This window comes from Esox lucius, chromosome 23 (genome assembly GCF_011004845.1).
Source record: "Esox lucius isolate fEsoLuc1 chromosome 23, fEsoLuc1.pri, whole genome shotgun sequence".
NCBI classification, from domain to species: domain Eukaryota; kingdom Metazoa; phylum Chordata; class Actinopteri; order Esociformes; family Esocidae; genus Esox; species Esox lucius.
The window spans coordinates 4,983,242-5,003,980 of NC_047591.1; the positions used below are offsets into that span (position 1 = coordinate 4,983,242).

General features: G+C 41.7%; 1 protein-coding gene across 3 annotated transcripts in view; it reads left to right on the top strand.

Moving 5' to 3' along the window:
- Nucleotides 1-45: 45 nt before the first annotated feature.
- The window catches only part of dgki (diacylglycerol kinase, iota), a 58,023-nt gene continuing 37,329 nt past the window's right edge, over nt 46-20,739 (top strand). For all 3 annotated transcript variants that reach the window (XM_010896495.5, XM_010896497.5, XM_010896496.5), the window contains exon 1: nt 46-1,315. In XM_010896495.5, the coding sequence (XP_010894797.1) occupies nt 1,089-1,315 (227 nt within the window). In that variant the 5' untranslated portion in view covers nt 46-1,088. The remainder of the gene's footprint in view (nt 1,316-20,739) is intronic.

Below are 20,739 nucleotides of genomic sequence, written 5' to 3' on the forward strand. Positions count from 1 at the left end.
ATTTTCTGTAGTAAAAGCACCAATTGCGGTGTAAGATTATCCTGCTTCGAACTGTCATTACCGCGATGTAACCTGTGTTCCAGACTGCAAGCATATAAACACTGCGAATGTCCATCAATTAAATAAGCCCCACCCCACCAGCCATTCAAATCAACTTATTCAAACGTTTTAACCAACACTGAAATGTTTAAACAAATCACAGGTCTGATTCTAGATCTTGTCTCTTCAACTGGACAACTCCTGCCTTGTGTACCGTGTTTGTCCCTCTGCCTAAAAGTCTGCGTGTACCTTGCATAATCGTTTTTTCGTTTTACCTGAAATTACATTAAGCAAATAGTATTAAGGAAAACATGTTTTAGAAATGTTTTTTTTGTTTAGAAATGGTCATGGTTGAATACAAAAAAAGAAAACCAGAAAGGTTCACTGACGCACTGTGCCAAGAAGCAGGTCTAATAGATAAAATATGCTTTCCATTCTTCAATATATTGGGGATTTCGTTATTTATTTCCATATAGGGATGTAATGATGCAAATAAGATTAAGGACGTTTAATAATAGAGTTGTAGATACTGTACATTAGATCCCTGTTTTAGGAAGGGCATTCTAAGTACACGAATTAGGGCACATTGCCTCTTGTGTTAGTGTTTATTCGTGCTCATAAACATCATTTGGTTTCCATATTCTAGGCGAGTGTTTGTGTGTGCGTGCGTGTTTGCGCCCGCGTGTCACCCTGTGTCCTACTTTCACCAGTGATGATGCTGCAACAGAAAGGAGGAGCAGGAGTATCCCACAATGCCCTTGTCGGGGCCGGAGATGGATGCTGCCTGCTGCTCCGCTCTCGCGCTGGTGCTGACGTTTGTTGTTGCAGTCGCAGCTTGTACTGACATTTCCAGTCGATCACCTTGTTCTTGCCGGTCGCCGTTGCCAGCGCGTGCTTGAGACTGTTCTGCGAAGACAGCCCCCGCCGCTTTGGGCCCTTCCAACAAACGCGAACATAAAGGACGGACACTGTCATCCAGCGATATCCACCGTAGACCGTCACTGTCTCCCGGAGAAGCCGGGGAGAGGGGGTCCAGTGCCGGCCGTAGCATGAGCATGGACCCCCTGGCCAAGCTCTGCCAGTCCCAAGCGGAGCGCAGCCCCGGGACCCTCAGTGGCCGGCCGACGGCGATGGAAGCATCTGGGGGAGACAGTGAGTCGGGCTGCGGTGAAGAAGAGACCATTGGTGCCAGTGATACATTCAGTAGCCTCGCCGAGATGGAGACGTTGGAGGAGAAATTAAAGGGTCTGGCTTTTAGGAAACAGACTTCGTATAGGTAAGTCAACGAACGCCTCCAGGGCTACAGAAAATGAGGGGGAAATGATCCAGGGATTAAAATGTAGTTTTAGAAATCATGGAGGAAGACAGGTTTAGAGGGTTTTGGTTCATTTAATTGCTCATTTACATTCACCTGGGCTCTTGACGAAACAATACGGGGCATACAAATAGAGGAGACCGAGAGCATTTCCTGCGCAAGGTCCTCTGAAATAATGTATTGTATTGCATTTTTCATATGGTTTACTATCAATATTTCTCTGCTACTGAGCCACAGCGCATTTATCTTCGGAAAGCTTCGCCACACAGGCATTGTAACCAGTACTCAGAGCGTGTGTGCGAATGCGCATAGTTCTTTTTTCTGCGTCGTGTAATATTAACGTGTTTCTGTGTGTTGTGGTGTGGAAGGGGGAGGGTAACGAGTGTTAGTTCTATTGATTTGCGGTGTGTGTACGTTTGTGTGCGTGTGATTATGTGCGTGCGTGTGTATAAAGCGTGCTGTTTGTACTCTCCCGCCGGGTGTGTGGGGCATGGTTATTCTCCCGGATGCCAACTCAGATGCCTGTTGAGACAGGCAGCTGCTGGGCTTGTGAATTTGGCTGAAGACCATGGGAAGCTATAGCTCCTAAGTTTGAGGTGGTGTGTGTTTGTTTGTTATATATACATAGTGTGTGTATTATTTTGAGTGCCAGTGTCTGTCTACATTCGTCTTGTATGGGATAACTGTCTTCTTTGGAGGTCAAATCAATAATGCCTAATGATTTGATTACCTTTTTGTGTGGAGAGAAATGTAATGAAAAACATTGTTGAATCTTTAGTCTGTATAGTTGTCTGTCTCTCTGGACTCTGATATTGACAAGTAATTGTCATAATGAATTAATGAATCATGGGGGGGGTTCATGTAAGGTCCTGTGTTTTTGGTTACGATGTTTCTTTAGTCTGTTCAGTGCCTGTTATTTCTGTTTTTTGGCTACTGATTCTAAGTTCTATGTCTACATCTGGTTTTGTATATCTATGCTGTGTTCTTTTGTTTAACCACACCTCCTCATTTGGTTCACCTGTTTTCTGCACCACCTGTTCTCATCATCTCTTGCCTATTTAGTTTGGTCCTTGTTCTTATTTTCTTTGTGAAGTATTGTTTGTTCTGACATGACTATATAAGTACTTTATATATTCAAACCTTAGTTTACCTGCCTGTTTACCTTAGACTCTGATTCCTTACCTGCACTGTTGCATTTAACTCGTTTTGATATTCAGCCTGTTTTTTAACGACGCCTCTACCCTGCTGTACTTTTTGGATTCCCTGTGTATGACCTTCTGCCTGGTCCTTGACCAAGTTACCGGCCTCCTCCTGTGGTACGTTACAGAATAAACTCCTGCTTTGCCCTGAGCTTGAAACCTGCGCTCCGTCTCCGATCGTATTCATTACCTTGTGTCTGTTTGAAGTCTGAGCTCACCGTGATCTGTGTGATTCAAAGGAACCTGACAAGGATACTGTTCAACATGAAAGGCTCAGCTGTGTGTTTTGTGTGTCTGAGGTTTGGTGTGAAACGGAAGGACAATGAGAAAGAAACAGGTAAAAAGTGAGAGTGAATTGGGAGTGTAAGGTGTGTAACCCCACATTGAGTGCACACAGCACAAGTGTTGGGAAATTCCTGCTTGAAATTAGACGTTTGTCTTGGTCCCCAAAATGTATTCCTTGGAAATCAGGCCGGGGGCAACTGTTAAAACTTAAGTAGGCTTGTAAAAGATGGACTCAAACTGTCCATGTTCAGTCGCAGCCTAAAGATGACCTTTTAATTGCTAAATATAACCCTGAGTGTTTCCATTTACCTCTTTTGTGACTATATTGAATGACAGGTCATAGACCTGATCTCCGAGACACTGTAATGCCTGACATAAAACATCTCTTCAAGAGCCATTTCAGCCCACTGCTCACCAGGGACGTCGCCAGATTTAAATTAGAGGGTTTTAGTAATCAATATAATTTAATATATTATAATATATAAATATTATAAATTATATGTAATATAAATAATCATTATCTTTTCTGTGATTTCTTTTTTTTGTCAACTGTTCCATCGCATCTTAAACGTCTTAGAAATTGTATAGAAATCATATAGAATCGTGTTCATTTGGCAGCATGTTTGGTTGAGTTTGATGCTTTGAACGTAACTCACTCATCTGAAGCACCCTCTCTTGTGTAACTAGTAGCTAACGTCTCCCTACTATAGGCCACCCCCCAACATCGGCTGTTTCTAGTGGTCGTAGTAGTAAAAGCTCCCAAGTTCTATTGTAAATGCACTCGATTGCATTGGTACATTTTGCTATTCAATATTCCCTTTCAGCTAGCCCACCACCATTTTTTACAGAACTGTATGGAGGTTAAAACATACTTTTTGGATTTTAAAATGTTATGTATGGAAATTGTCTTAGACAAGTTGTAATTTGTGAAATAAGACTTGCGCGACAGACCAGATGTCATGTAATATCAAAGTGATCAGTCTTTTTTTTTTCTTTACTGGAAGGCAAGAAAGCTAGCTATAACTTTCTAGTAGACAGTTCAGCGAAGACTATGATCTATGATTTGAAATACAAATTAAATTAAATTATAATGTATTTAAACAAAATAGTAAGATTGCCAATAATTTGGGATGTTGGTTAATGGGGGTTGTGTTTTCTAGCTAGGTGAAAATGAGATGTGGTTACTAAATGTTATTTTCTTTGAAGTATAATAAATTTTTTCAATGACTATAATTACTTTACGATGTGAATAGGCTTATGAGTTAATCAGTTTTGAAATGATACAGAGAAATCGCATTCAGAAACACAATATATGTGTAGATGTTAATTTACTATAAACTGTAGTTTATGTTGTACTAAACTAGAACTGTCTTACCAGTAATCCCTTCCCCTCTCACTAGCAAGCATGAATGTCTTTCTAAAATCCATATCTGGACTGTTGTAGGACCGGTTTCACAGACACAGATTATGCCTAGTCTAGGACAAAAAAAAAAAAGAAGCTCAGTGGAGTTTTCTATTGAACTAGAATTTGTAGTCCTTGACAGGCTTAATCCGTGTCTGTGAAACTGGCCCTTAGTGTTTTAGTGTTTACACAAAAAAAGCTATCCGCTTTATTTCTTCCTTTATCTGGGACAAGTTACCAGCGCGGATACGCAAGACCATTCCTCAGAAACCTTGTGAACTGGTACGAATACCTCTGCCCAACATCCGGCATTTCTACAGGTCCAGTAAAACTCGAGCCCTGTCTTTCTTAATGGCAGTGGTGCTGGTGCCCCCTCGCGGCTCGCCCTGGAATCCGCCTCTAGCACCGAGGTGACTGTACTTACCATCCTGTGTGCCGCCTACAATCTGAATTCACAACAAATCCAGTTGTCCAACGTTTTGGTCCGGTCTGAAAGTAAACTTATTCTGGCACTCGACTTCTGAGGCTGTGTCTAGGACTTCCCAGCACCTGCTTGAACCTTCCGCCTCGAGTGCCATCCTCGGGATCGTCCCAGGTGACCACCATCGGACCACTATTTGACCACCATCCAAGCAAACTGCCTGGGCTATACCACGCTACTTGCCAGAATGCTAATCCTTTTTAAATCGAAGGATGCTCTCTTCCCGTATTTTACGGAAAGGGTTAGGAGGTTATGCAGTCTCTCAAATTAGAGGAAATTCGATATTCTGTTAGAGGATCGTTTGTCAAATTGTATTCAGCCTGGCAACCGTTCATAGACTTCTTGGAGGAGCTTGAGTCCCGGGTCATAGTCTGACCTTTAGGGACCCCTCCCTTATAGTCTAATCTGTGTCCTGTCTTGTGTCCTTACTGTTGTCTGCCTTCCCCTGTCTTTCTTCACTATTGATGTTTTTACTATAATTTTTTTATTTTATTTCCTAATCTAATCTTGTCTTTGCCGATCATCAGCGGTGGTGGTGGCCGGAGGAGGCGGGGCCGGATGCAGTCATCTGGGGAGTGTTGGTGTTTTGGGGGTGGGGTTGGTTGCAGTTTTAGTGTGGGAGAGAGGGACAGGACCTGTGAAAGGGGGATGTTGGGTCTGGAGGTGGGTGGAGGGGTTGTGCAGCTCTGTGGAAGGGCAAGAGACAACTCATGTTTTGTCATTGATATTTTATGATGTACACTTGTGCTCAAAAGTTTGCATCCCCTTGGAGAATTGGTAATATATATACCATTTATAAAGAAAACACGAGTCAGCAGGCAAAACACATCTTTTATTTCTTATGGGATTCATATTCAACTGTAGGTTATAACAGAATGGCACAATCATAAAACAAAACATGGCAACAAAGAAAAAAATCAACTGACCCCTGTTTAAAAGCCTGCATACCCTTAGTTCAATGACAGCGTGCAGTCTTTTGTAATAGTTGTCTATGAGGCTCCGAATCCTTGCAGGTGGTATAGCTGCCCATTTGTCTTGGCAAAATGCCTCCAGGCCATGCAAAGTCAGTGGTTGCCTTGCATGAACTGCACGTTTGAGATCTCCCCAGAGTGGCTCGATGATATTAAGGTCAGGAGACTGTGATGGGCACTCCAGAACCTTCACCTTTTTCTGAGCCACCACCATGCTTCACAGTGGGGATGGTATTCTGTTCACTATAAGCCTTGTTGACCCCTCTCCAAACATAGCACTTATGGTTGTAACCATAAAGCTCTATTTTGGTCTCATCACTCCAAATTACAGTGTGCCAGAAGCTGTGAGACGTGTCAAGGTGTTGTCAGACATTGTAAACAAGCTTTTTTGTAGCATTGGTGCAGTAAAGGCTTCTTTCTGGCAACTCAACCATGCAGCTAATTTTTTTCAAGTATAGTCATATTGTGCTCCTTGAAACAACCACACAGCCTTTATCCAGAGCAGTCTGTATTTCTCCTGAGGATACCTGTGGGTTTTTCATTGTATCCCAAACAATTCTTCTGTCAGTTTTGACTGAAATCTTTTTACCTGTCCTTGGTTTGTTATCAAGAGATCCCTGAATTTTCCACTTCTTAAAGAGTGATTGAACAGTACTGACTGGCATTTGCAAATATATCTTTTTATATTCTTTTCCAACTTTATAAAGTTCTGTTACCTTCTTACGCAGGTCTTTTGACAGTTATTTTCTGCTCCCCATGGCTCAGTATCTAGCCTGCTCAGTGTATCCACGTGAGAGCTAACAAACCAATTTACTTCTTATACACAGATACTAATTGCTAATTAAAAAGCCACAGGTTTGGGAAATTTACCTTTAATTGCCATTTTCACCTGTGTGTGTCACTTTGTGTGTCTGTAACAAGGCCAAACATTCAAGGGTATGTGAACTTTTGCACTGGGCCATTTGGGTGATTTCTGTTATGATTTCAAAAGGGGCCAAACAACTATGTGATAATAAATGGCTTTATATGATCACTATCCTTAAATAAAATGTTCAGTCAAATATTCTAAATTAATGCCATCATTTCTGCAAGGGTAGTTATATTTTCTAAATCAATGCCATCATCTCTGCCAGGGTATGCAAACCTATAAGCACACCTGTATGCATTCTTGGTTGTGTGCCCACTGAGTCCTAATTAGGATAAAATACAAATAAACATTGCTAAAAAAAATTGTACTTCTGTGGGCAGTGGCTTAAAGCAATGTTCCTTAACCCACCAAGCCGTTATCACTTAATTTGGTGGAATGAAAACCTAAACTTGTTTAATTCTGGATGGAGGAGGATAAATGGTAAAGTATCACCTGTTAGTTCTTAATGCATGTGATCCAGGATTTGATGATGACGCCACTCTACGTTTTACACATGGTTACCAAGAAATGTCGCTCTGCATGCTAATTGTGTTGCTAAAAGACGTTGCCATTTATAGTGAACTCCCTAGCCAGGCAAATTGACAGTGAATGGATAGGAGTAACGGTCAAGGGTGACATGATTTTCTTACGAAAAGAATGGCAAGGCACACATGTCACTTTATGCATATCAATACAAAAATAGAGCTATCTGTCTATGGTTTGTGCGGTGATAAGATATTCATAAAAGATTCAGATGTTTTCTTAATGGTAATGATAGTTGAGATTATTGCATACTTAGTAATGGCCACCTGAACAATGTAGTGTAAAATTTTTTTTTTGAAGGGTTGTACTATTATGTTATTAATATGTATATTATTTTTCCGCTCTTTCAGTGAATGGCTATTTATTTACATTCCAATGCAGCCTGGGAGTTGTTACGTCTGTGAGACCTGTAAAACACAAGATGATGAACAAATCTGTCTGGAAGACGTGAAAATGTAAATGACTTGTAGTCCCTCAGAGTGATCCGTCTTGACACCTATATTGTCACTTCTATCATTAGTCTTCACAGATAAGAAAACATGGCAGCAGCCAAAAAACCTTAGACACTCTCACGTGCTTGTAACATTTGGAGTGTTTATATTCAGTTATTTCGATCATTAGTCATTTCATCTATCATATAGTATGTTGTACTAATTGGTATTTGTATTTATTTTTATGTCAGCTGTGTAGTTTTAGCCAAATACGACTGCCCCGTCATTGAAACATCTCTTTCTTACTGTATTTGTGATAGGTCATTTTGTGAGTTCTTGTTGTAGGACTGTTCCCTGAAAGCTCTCTGTCCTTTCATCTATTCTCAGATGTCTCTGTCTGCTGCACACAAATAAACAGTCCTCAGATATCCAGCGCAGTGTTTTTGTCTGCATCTGTGTGTGTGAGTGAATAGACAATTGTGTCATATTGCTTCGGAGGAAACACTGAACAGTTAACCCTTTCGTGGACTCTTCTGTATTTTTCAACAGAGTCTCGCCAAATCTGATCCTAATTTACCCACAAAAGAAACTCCAAAAATGCAATTAGTGTGTAATGCAGGAAGTGAATGTAAGGTTGCCTGTGCATGTTTGTGTGTCTGTGTCTACATTAGTGTACGTGGAGTAGCTTTCCCACCCAGAGGAGAGTGTTCAAAGCCTTTCCCTCTCATGTGGGATACCACATTTTTACTTTATCTCCCAATTAGAGACTGTGTCTCCAACCAGGACACCAACAGAAGAGAATGACAAGCAGATGAAAAACCCAGAGGGAAATAGAGGAAGATGGAATGAAATCTCCTTAGATCTGAATAATAATCTTTCCGTGTAGATCTTGCCTGGCTACCCAAACACTGGCCAAACACTATTCCCCGCAACTTACTTTACTTTAAGTCTTGGTCTATGAATGTCCCAGACTATTTCTAGAAGGACAAAAAGGGTTCTTGACCATCCGACTGGTCCAGGAAACCGATGGCCTGGGCCAAAGGCCAAACACACGTGGGTTAGAGACCATTAAATCACTGATGATTAACACCTGCCATTTTGACGTCACAACAAACAATCTCAGTGGACAGATTATCAGACTGCAGTGTCTAGTGAACGATAGAGCAGTGGAAGAATTCAGTTTGATTAGTCAGGCAACTGGACACCTGCCTGCAGTAACTGGAGGAAGGGACAAGCATTGAACTGACCAGAGCAGATAGAGCTTGACAGCAAAATTGTTCCGTACCAAATCCTGCCCATGTCTATTTGGCCCAGTTACCATTTATTGGTATTAAAGGGAGAGTATTAGATTTTTTCAGTAAGGATTAGTATCTACTTGTAAAGAATGAGATGGAATTGTGGATACCAGTTATGTCTCTTCGTTGAATTTACTATCTAAAGTCTGCACAGTTAATAAATATCAATGGCTGAAAGTCTTTGGAAACAGCTAATATTGGTTTGCGAAACAACCTATAATTTCCTTGGTTCTGGACACTATCATCAAAATGGTATCCACAATTAAACAAAAAGGACATCATAAATAAATAATTTCGCCAAAAATAAACCAGGTCGACTACATATAAAGGCACCCATTACTCCAACCTAAAAATGTAACCTATAAAGGGCTTGGCCAGGTATCACATTGAGAATAGCGTGCTCTCCCTGGGCCTTTGTCTTAGAAAGAGACTCATGCATTTTTGAACAGTCAATCAGTGTCCCAAATGTACATTTGTTCATGTGCCTTTCTGTTCCAGTCAAACTGTGGAGGGATCCCAGAGATCAATCTACTAACCCTAATCCTATTACAACATGATCATGGTGTCTGGTGGCTGTTTGAATGGCAATGGACAAACGTCTATAATTACCTGAGATTATTGTGTGTTTGTGGTTAGGGCTATGGTTTAGAATAGGGTTGAAAAATAGCAATGGTAAAGGTATATTCTAGTCACATGATCAGCTCATTGAAATTGCTAAGCAATTCTTCTTTCTCTAAAGGAGAGATCTTATCTTGTCTTAAAGTGACCTCACCCTGTTTGGGGCATGTCACCACCAATCACAATACCGATCAAAATGAGGTTCAGCAATGTAGCAGGTCGTCTGTCGAGGGGAATCGCTAGGCTAAAATTGGTTTGTCTTCTTAACTAACATCTTACAGGGTGGGACTTTTCAGCTGAAAATGAAGGACCGGAATGCACCTTTAGAATTTTTCAACACTATAACCCTCAAGTAAGCATCAACCTCTGGCTCTGAGTATAGAGTGTGTGTTGTAGATTTTCTTCAGGTCTGGGCCATCCAGTCATGAATCAATGTCCCGATGACCTGTACAAACGTCTTACTTTGCAGTCTCTATGAAGTGAACTGTCTGCTAGTAGTGAATGGATATCCTTGGGAAGAGCCAGAGTGTAGTGGAGAATGTTCAAAGGAAGTACAAGACAGAAAGCTGTCATTATTCAACGCGGACTCTGACCAATAAAACATATCTCGATCTCTGTCTCCCTCCCTCTCTCTCTCTCCCCATCCCGCTCCTCTCCCCATCCCGCTCCTCTCCCCATCCCGCTCCACTCTCTCTCTCTCGGCTGTGAGCTTGGGGCTATGCAGCAGGGAGGAAGTCCATTCCCCTCTGTTTCCTCTTTAACTTATTAATGCTCACCAGACACTGCGTGTCGTGTTGCTGACGCCATGGCATTATACAGATGAATACATAATTATAACACAGAGCACATTAACTGGCTAGTGGAGGGGGGGAGAGGGCTTATGACTGTCTGTTCCTGTCAGGGCTGTTTCAGTGATCTCCCCTTCTCCCCCTCCCTGCTTCTCTCTCTCTTTCTTTCTTTGTCTTTTTTTTCTCTTTCTTTCCATCCCTTCATTTCGGGATTTGTGTGTTTCCAAATCAGGCAAGAGGTAGCATGTTCTGGAGGTCTAGGCGACCTGTGATTGCGTCGGAGGCATTGGAGCGGCGGGTGTTTGTGCCATGCACGGTTCTCTGGTGTTGACCCAGGAATGTGTACGCAGACGCGCAGACACAGGTTAGCGCAGACATGCGCGAGGGTGCACACCGTGATATTATCAGCGTGGCACTCCCTCCTGCTCTCCCTTACCTCAAATGCGCCCGTGTCTGCCCTTAAACCCTGCTGCCATCAAATATACCCCTGGGTGCGCACACATTATCTGTTGATACGTGCAAAGGTAACCATCCGAGTTAATCTGTGTGGCTATATGAGGAATTAGTTTTTTTTTTTAGGGCTAGAGATTACTCTTTTAAAAGGCATCTCTCTATCTCCTGGCCTCTTCCAGGGTAGTACAGGGCCGGAGTTGGGGCTGGCGGCTGGTGTTTTTCTCCCATAATGCAGTGTGAGGAAGCATTAAGGGGATTGGATGGAGTCGGTCTTTCCTCATTAGGCGTCTGTCTGGCTGTAAGAGGCTTTTCCTGATGTTTGGGTCCTCCTGCCCCCCACCCACTCTCACCACCCGACCGAACAGCTCAGGCCTGCAGACCAGGCTGGGGGAAAGGCTACCCGGCTGGGCTCTGCACCCAACTCCAAACCCATGCTTCAGCAGGATTCACTAGGCCCCAGTGTCGGTGGCTGGACACGACCAGGCCTGTTGTGTGCCTGTCTGTTATAGCTTCTGGCTTTCTGTCAAAACCCTTTTCCTAAACAACAAAAAGATCCCCCTTTTTTTTGTTGTGACATGCTGGTTGGGGCAGCGTGTAAATCCCCCCCTTTCTCTCCTCCCTCTTATTTCCTCCCTCCCTCCTTCTCCTCCCTCTCTCTCTTTCTACTGTTTTGTCCACCTGGCTGGGGTGGATTGTTAGGACACCCTTAGACACCACCACCCTGAGCTGAGAGTGACTCAGTCACTGAGACAGGTCTTTCTGGAGAGGGCTGAGAGAGAGGGCAGAAAGAGAGACAGAGAGAGAGAGAGGGCAGAAGGAGAGACAGAGAGCGAGAGAGAGATGGTGACAGAAAGAGAGACAGAGAGCAGAAGAGAGTAGCAGAGGAGAGAGAGCAGAAGACTTGGCATGTACCTCTTCCATCCTCACTGATTGGTTATTAATGGTCTACTGATGCCAGGCCCAGGTGGCCCTGCTGAATACACACATACGCAGTCAGTCATACACTGCACATTCATGTTTCATGGATTAATGCTGGTCTTTATTTAGTGCGTAAAGTGCTAATGTATCATGGTTTTTGTATGAGCAGATCTTGTGTGTGTGCATGGTAATAGCTCTGAATGGAGAGTCATCTCTCTTAGTACTGAAGGATGAGCAGTGTTCTGTAATCCCACCTGACACACATACACACACAGAAATTCATATCCACTTATGTATTTCTTTGGTAGGCAGTGCAACAAAGCCAGAAAATATGAATCATTTACAAAATATTTCAACAAAGAAATCCTAAAATTCCCCAGAAAATAGTATTGTCACATTCAAGAAGTAGTCACAAATAATGACATTTTCACGTAGGTGACTATTCATTGCTTTTGAGTGGAAGTAAAACTGGTTTGAATAGAGAAAAGGCTCTAAAAAAAAGACTCATTCTCCTGTTTTGTGTCAGGGTGTGAGCCACAACAAGCATGGAGAAAAGGAAGAAACCCAGAGAAGTTTCTGAGGAGGTTGGAAACAAGGTTGTAGCCAAGCATGGACAATCTCAAGGCTGCTAGTCCATCCCCAGAGACCTGGATGTTCATCTTTACACTGTGTTTAATGTTATCAAGAACTTTAAGGCCCTTGCCACTGTAGCTAACATGCCTTGATGACAAATTTGAAGAGTAAACTTGATGGAAGTGTGCAGAAAAAGGTTGGTAGAGAAAGTGGAGTATGGTGGAGAAATCACCTTGACTCAGGGAAAGGGGTTTGTATGGTATGAGAATCAGGGAAAGGGAGTTGTATGGAAGGAGATTCTCTGCCAATAAAGCGATGTAAGCAATGCAATTTCTCAAAACACCTGAACATGCCACAACTCTTCTGGAACAATCTCATGTGGACAGATGAGATTTTTTTGTGTAATCACACCATCTCCATGTGCTACATGTTCAGGAAAACAAAATAATGCCTTCAAAGAAAATAACAGCTTCCCCAAGGTCAAACATGGAGGGGTTTCAGTGATCTTTTGGGGTTTATTTGCTGCCTTGAACATTTGCATGGCATCATGATATCAGGAAAATACCAAGGGATTTTGGAGAACACTGTCAAACCCAATGTCAGAAAGCTTGTTGATAGGTCTTCCAGCAGGACAGTACTCCAAAACACTATTCAAAGAGCTTCCAGGAATGGGTCAGATTTAAGTCTCATTGAAAACCTGCAGAGAAATCTGGAAACAGCAGTCTTCAACCCTTTAAATCTGGCAGAACTGGAGCAGTTCTCAGTAGAACAGTGGGTGGAACTGAGGTGCAAGAAGCTTTTCCATGCCTGTAAGATAAAATTTCTCCATGCCATTTTCATATAATACAGGGGCTGGTCATAAAATTAGAATATCATCAAAAAGTTGATTAATTTCAGTAATTCCATTCAAAAAGGGAAACTTCCACACAGACTGATATATTTCGAGTGTTGATTTCTTTTAATTGTGATGATTATAACTGACAACTGAAAATCCCAAATTCAGTATCTCAGAAAATTAGAATATTACTTAAGACCAATACAAAAAAATGATTTTTAGAAATTTTGACCAACTGAAAAGTATGAACATGAAAAGTATGAGCATGTACAGCACTGAATACTTAGTTGGGGCTCCTTTTGCCCGAATTACTGCAGCAATGCGGCGTGGCATGGAGTCGATCAGTCTGTGGCACTGCTCGGGTGTTATGAGAGCCCAGGTTGCTCTGAAAGTGGCCTTCAGCTCTTCTGCATTGTTGGGTCTGGCGTATCGCATCTTCCTCTTCACAATACCCCATAGAATTTCTATAGGGTCAAGGTCAGGCGAGTTTGCTGGCCAATTAAGAACAGGGATACCATGGTCCTTAAACCAGATACTGGTAGCTTTGGCACTGTGTGCAGGTGCCAATCCTGTTGGAAAATGAAATGTGCATCTCCATAAAGTTGGTCAGCAGCAGGAAGCAAGAAGTGCTCTAAAACTTCCTGGTAGACGGCTGTGTTGACCTTGGACCTCAGAAAACACAGAGGACCAACACCAGCAGATGACATGGCACCCCAAACCATCACTGACTGTGGAAACTTTGCACTGGACTTCATGGAACGTGGATTCTGTGCCTCTCCTATCTTCCTCCAGACTCTGGGACCTTGATTTCCAAAGGAAATGCAAAATGTACTTTCATCAGAGAACATAAATTTGGACCACTCAGCAGCAGTCCAGTCCTTTTTGTCTTTAGCCCAGGGGAGACGCTTCTGACACTGTGTCTTGTTCAAGGGTGGCTTGACACAAGCAATGTGACAACTGAAACCCATGTCTTGCATACGTCTGTGCGTGGTGGTTCTTGAAGCACTGACTCCAGCTGCAGTCCACTCTTTGTGAATCTCCCCCACATTTTTGAATGGGTTTTGTTTCACAATCCTCTCCAGGATGCGGTTATCCCTATTGCTTGTACACTTCTTTCTACCACATCTTTTCCTTCCCTTTGCCTCTCTATTAATGTGCTTGGACACAGAGCTCTGTGAATAGCCAGCCTGTTTAGCAATTACCTTTTGTGTCTTGCCCTCCTTATGCAAGGTGTCAATGGTCGTCTTTTGGACAGCTGTCAAGTCAGCAGTCTTCCCCGTGATTGTGTAGCCTACAGAAATAGACTGAGAGACCATTTAAAGGCCTTTGCAGATGTTTTGAGTTAATTAGCTGATTAGAGTGTGGCAACAGGTGTCTTCAATATTGAACCTATTCACAATATTCAAATTTGCTGAGATGCTGAATTTGGGGTTTTCATTAGTTGTCAGTTATAATCATCAAAATTAAAAGAAATAAACACTTGAAATACACTCACCTAAAGGATTATTAGGAACACCATACTAATACTGTGTTTGACCCCCTTTCGCCTTCAGAACTGCCTTAATTCTACGTGGCATTGATTCAACAAGGTGCTGAAAGCATTCTTTAGAAATGTTGGCCCATATTGATAGGATAGCATCTTGCAGTTGATGGAGATTTGTGGGATGCACATCCAGGGCACGAAGCTCCCGTTCCACCACATCCCAAAGATGCTCTATTGGGTTGGGATCTGGTGACTGTGGGGGGCATTTCAGTACAGTGAACTCATTGTCATGTTCAAGATACCAATTTGAAATTATTCGAGCTTTGTGACATGGTGCATTATCCTGCTGGAAGTAACCATCAGAGGATGGGTACATGGTGGTCATAAAGGGATGGACATGGTCAGAAACAAAGCTCAGGTAGGCCATGGCATTTAAACGATGCCCAATTGGCACTAAGGGGCCTAAAGTGTGCCAAGAAAACATCCCACACACCATTATACCACCACCACCAGCCTGCACAGTGGTAACAAGGCATGATGGATCCATGTTCTCATTCTGTTTACGCCAAATTCTGACTCTACCATCTGAATGTCTCAACAGAAATCGAGACTCATCAGACCAGGCAACTTTCTTCCAGTCTTCAACTGTCCAATTTTGGTGAGCTCGTGCAAATTGTAGCCTCTTTTTCCTATTTGTAGTGGAGATGAGTGGTACCCGGTGGGGTCTTCTGCTGTTGTAGCCCATCCGCCTCAAGGTTGTGTGTGTTGTGGCTTCACAAATGCTTTGCTGCATACCTCGGTTGTAACGAGTGGTTATTTCAGTCAAAGTTGCTCTTCTATCAGCTTGAATCATTCGGCCCATTCTCCTCTGACCTCAAGCATCAACAAGGCATTTTCGCCCACAGGACTGCTGCATACTGGATGTTTTTCCCTTTTCACACCATTCTTTGTAAACCCTAAAAATGGTTGTGCGTAACTGAGCAGATTGTGAAATACTCAGACCGGCCCTTCTGGCACCAACAACCATGCCATGCTCAAAATTGCTTAAATCACCTTTCATTCCCATTCTGACATTCAGTTTGGAGTTCAGGAGATTGTCTTGACCAGGACCACACCCCTAAATGCATTGAAGCAACTGCCATGTGATTGGTTGATTAGATAATTGCATTAATGAGAAATTGAACAGGTGTTCCTAATAATCCTTTAGGTGAGTGTATATCAGTCTGTGTGGAATGAATGTATACATTATACAATTTTCACTTTTTGAATGGAATTACTGAAATAATTTTACTTTTTGATGATATTCTAATTTTATGACCAGCACCTGTATGTCATAGGACATAGTCGCTTTAATCAAAAACAAATATTCTGTAATATTGACAGTGATATGATGAATTGTGGAGACCAAATACATTGATAATTTCCCCCTTATTTTTAGAGAAACTTTTGAGTTATTTGAAGAAGATGCAAAGGTGCCAACATTTTCAGCCATGACGGTACACACATGCACACACACACACACACACTTCAATGTCATTTGGAATAGACTTGCGGAAGTGCTGATTCATGGGAGCTTCACCCTGTGAATTTGGGCTGAGTGCAAACCCACACGAACACACACAAAAACAAACGCTGTTCTTATACAAAAGCCCACACGCAAACACACACACACATTTATGTTTTACTATTCTTATGAATAAAAACATCACTCTCATTTTACATATGTCCCCTAATACCAATTCTTACCCAAACCTAACCCTAAATCTGACGCTAACTGTGACTTTAATTCTGACCTCAACACTGATTGTATGTTTTTTCTGAAACCTAACCCTCAAGCTAAAAATATCAATTAACCTAATAGGGAGAGTTATGTGTTGCCATAAGTTTATATATTCTTTGTTTTTACTTTCCTTCTGGGGTTTTCTGGTCACCACCATGACAGTAAAACCAAACGCACACACACACACATTGATAGAATAGAACACACACAGTGATGGAACAGAACAGTTCTTTGAAGTTCTTATAGAACATCCCTCCTTGTTCGTGTTTGCCTGCTCTTTTCCAGCGTGCAGTGATTGCTCAGGGTAGAAGAGCCTGATTTAGTAAATGATTAATTCTATTAGGCAATGAGGATATGAGAGTGAGATAGAAGCCCGGAGACAACACCCCTTCAGCGGCAATAATACTAACCTCTGTCTAACCCTAGTCCAACATTGTTACAACTTAACATGATCTAACTCTGATCCAACATTATTACAACTTAATCCGTATGTAACCCTGTTGCAATCATTTCCATCATTATTGCATCTTAACTCCAAACTTATTAGAACCTTTATTTAACCCTGTTTCAATATGAATATGATCTATCTCGTATCCTGTTTCAGCATTGTTAAGAACAACCTAATTTCTACCCAGGTCAGTGCTTTATAACAGAAATAAAACCACAGATTGCACTTTAAACTGCAGGTGACTGGTTGAAATGGTGTTAAATGGTGATATCATATTATATTCTGAAATGACAGTTCAGTCATTGTGCTTGTCGGTCTATTCTGAGCAGGTTAAAGGTCAAATACATACTGCGTTTCAGATACCTCTCCCTGAATAACTTGGTGCACTGGGTAGTTATTAAGGTGTCAAATCCAACAGAGGAAATTAGAAAATAATTTAGAGGCAAAAAAAGAGGGCTAGATGATCCTCTCTGGCTTGATATTCACTCCCAGAATTCTGGTAGTCGCACACAAAAAGAAAGATGGAAGAAAGAGAGAGAGAGAGAGAGAGAGACTGGGATTTGTGGTCTCAATCTTGTTTTGCAAGTGGACCCCACCCTAGTGGTCTAGTTCAAATGGTTCACTGACACATTCAGTATTAGGTAAAGTATGTTAGCCATATTTATAAAGGAATTTCAACGTGAATGTGTTTTTAATAGCGCAGAATGGCCTTGATGATTGTTTTTTTCAGTTAATTTGCTGCCTCATTAAGGCGTCTATCTTTCTTTTAGGAGTTGGACGTTTTATTTACACATGTTCTCGAGGTATGTCTCTCCTGAAGCTGAAAGTAATGTGATTGGTTGATAGAGAGAGAGAGGGAGTTGCTGTGAAAGCTGTTCCTGGTCCTGTCACCTTTATGAGTAGCCTGGGAGTTGCTGGGTAAGATTCTCAGCAGAATGTGCAGCTTCTTTTCCTCCATAGCGTAAAAGAGGCAGAACGGAAAGAAGGAGGACATAAAAGATGAGCTTGAGCCTCCAAGCGCTTTGATTCTGAGTGGAGGTTGGGGTACAGATCCAAACCACCCACGGACCCTGTATTTCTCCTTTTATCTCTCAGTCCCTCGATTCCTCTTTATTTTGTCTCTATATATTCTCTATCTCACGCTATTCCTCTGTATTTCTCCCTATGGTTCATTCTTCTCTTTCTTTCAGTTCATTTTGCTTTATTAACATGATGTTACAATGTATATATTGCAAATGCCTATTTTGGAAATCAAGGTATGAATTTACAATATAATCTGATTCAAATAATAAAGGAAAATCTGTAGAGTAAAAAAATCAGAATATAAATGTGCAGTTAATAATAAAAATAACAATGGTATAAGATGTGCCATGGCCTACAGCAGAACCTAGTGTGCTGCCCATACACAGTTCCTGGCGTCCTTCCCTGAAGAATAGGGCAGTCTATATCAGAGAGGTTTCTGTCTAATACTTCTGACATTTTGTCAGGAAGTGCAGCTCTGACTCAGGTTCTGCTGTGGTACAGTGATTGCATAGCCTTTCCTCTACAGGGAGACAGGTTTTCCTGTGTCTACCTCTCTGTGCTCACATAGCCTAGACTTTGTCAAGGTTTTTGTCTTTGTGTAGTTTGCCACGGTTTACTGTAAACGTGTTTCCGTTTCCCAGTGGGCGATGTGGTTTTGTAGTTTTGTTTGGATAATTCTGATTGGTTGGATGTTTTTTGTCCTGATGCTTCCTTGTATTACTCAGCACCAGGACCAGTTGTATCAAGGGACTCTTATCTTTGCTCAATTCTTGGTATTGCCGGGCTTGGTAATGATATGATTGGGGGTTACATCTTTCAAAAACTAAATTGCTTATTTTGTTTATTTTAATTATAAGAGGTTATCAGCCTAAAATAGCCCTGCATGCATTGTTTGTAGTTTCTCTCTGGACATGTAGGAGAATATTACAGATCCCGATGTGTTTGTGGTCCCAATGTTGTTTTGCAAGCAGATCCAACACCTAAAAGTGCAATTAGGGGTTTGCTTAATGCATTTTAGCCATAATTGAATAGGTATTTCAACTTGAGTGTGGTTTTAATGGTGTAAAATGGCTTGCAAGATAGTTTTTTCAGTTAATTTACTTCTTCATTTGGGTGTATACCTTTTTGGAATTGTATTAATGAACCAGATCTGCCCTGAAGTTTACATACCAACCCTGAAGTAACTCAATTTAGGTTTACAACAGGTAGGGTAATGGTTAGGTTTAGTGAAGGGGTTAGGGTTACGTTTTTGGTTAGGGACATGCACTAACTCTTATCAAATGTACTCTCAGGGAATTTAGCCTATTTGAAACGCTAGCTCTGTCCTCCACTGAGTCATGTGTTCATATTCATTTCTCCTTTAAGTGCTGATATACCTCCAGTACATGTCGGAATCAGTGAAATTCCAACATGTTTATATATTAAACCAGGGTTATTGTAACAGTTGCAGTGCACTTTTAATTCCCAGGGATGTGGAACAATCCAAATTTTGGTGGTGTTTATTTCCAGGTCCAGGTCTGGTAGTACTACCATAATAGTTCCAGTTCTGGTGGTACCACTGTAATAGGTCCAGGTCTGGTGGTACCACTGTAATAGGTCCAGTTCTGGTGGCACCACTCTAGCAGGTCTAGGTTCCGCTGTAAGCCATGTGTTGTATGTGACAGCAGTCAGCCTTAAGGAGAAGGATAGTAGGACAATTGTGGAGCAAAGCAAAGGACAGCTTGACCCACCAGCATGCACACACAAACACACACACACTTTAAGTTTTACTATTATTGTGGGGACCGCTATTTAAAAATATTTTTACTCTTTACCCCATAACAAACATCCTTTGTCTTCTTAGCTATAGCCATGTCTTATTAAAACAAACACACAATTTTGTCATTCTGACAAATCTGTGTATGAGATGCACATTTATATATATTTTTTTACATAATATATTTTAATTGATGAATGTGTGGCAGTCTACTGGTTAGAGCAGTTGGTTAAACATCTGTCATTGTTTCCTTGAGCACAGTCATCCCTAACTCTGATCAGAGCTTCTACTAAATGACGAAAATGTAAGATTGTGTAATCTAATATCCTTGTGTTCTTTAAGACATCCATACCAGAAGGAAACGTCTGAGAGGTTCTGGTATGTCAGAGTAATTCTGTTTGGTGCAGAACCCTTGATTGGATGTCTCACCCTTATGTTCATGCAATGAATAATCAGACTTTAATACAACGGTTTCATAATGTATATCAAGTAAAACAGAGGAAGATCAAAATACATTTATAAATGATTACATGGCTTAAAGTCAACTTCACTCAGGGGAGTCCCGAACAAGACAAAGTCTCAATGTCTTCCTTTGCAAAGTTTCTTCTGATTCTAATGGATGACAAGTGATGTTCATGTTGCTATGCCCTCTAGCCTTAAGTACAGAATCTACATGGCTTTACATGTGTCAGTCAGAAATTGCCTACAATCTTTCTGTACCCTTGCCATAGTTGCTACACTTCTATTAGAATGACAGGCTGAGAGAATAGAAGAGAAGGGACTTGCTTCAAAGAATCAAAGCTTGATGATGAGTTGATCTTTTGAACCTGCCTGGGTCGCCTCAGCACAGAGTTGGCAAAACCTTACGCTATCCCTAATTCTAACCCTCGCCACGATTTGAGCTTTTACACTAAACCTAATCCCTAAGCCTAAAATTGCATTTAGGGTGAATGGGGAAATATCCTCATGTCTCCTCCTCATCCTACATCTGCCCTCCGCCTCTCGTTCTATCTCCAATATTCCTCTCACTTCTATTACTGACACGCATTCCAAAAAGGTGAAGAACTGAGGGGAGAAAATAAGACATGAATACACCTTCCATGTCAAGGAGAGGGGGAGGGTGAGAGAGAGAATACGTGAGGGAGAGAGGGGATGAAGTGGATGTGGTGCAGACACAAGAGCAGTGGGAATGTGCG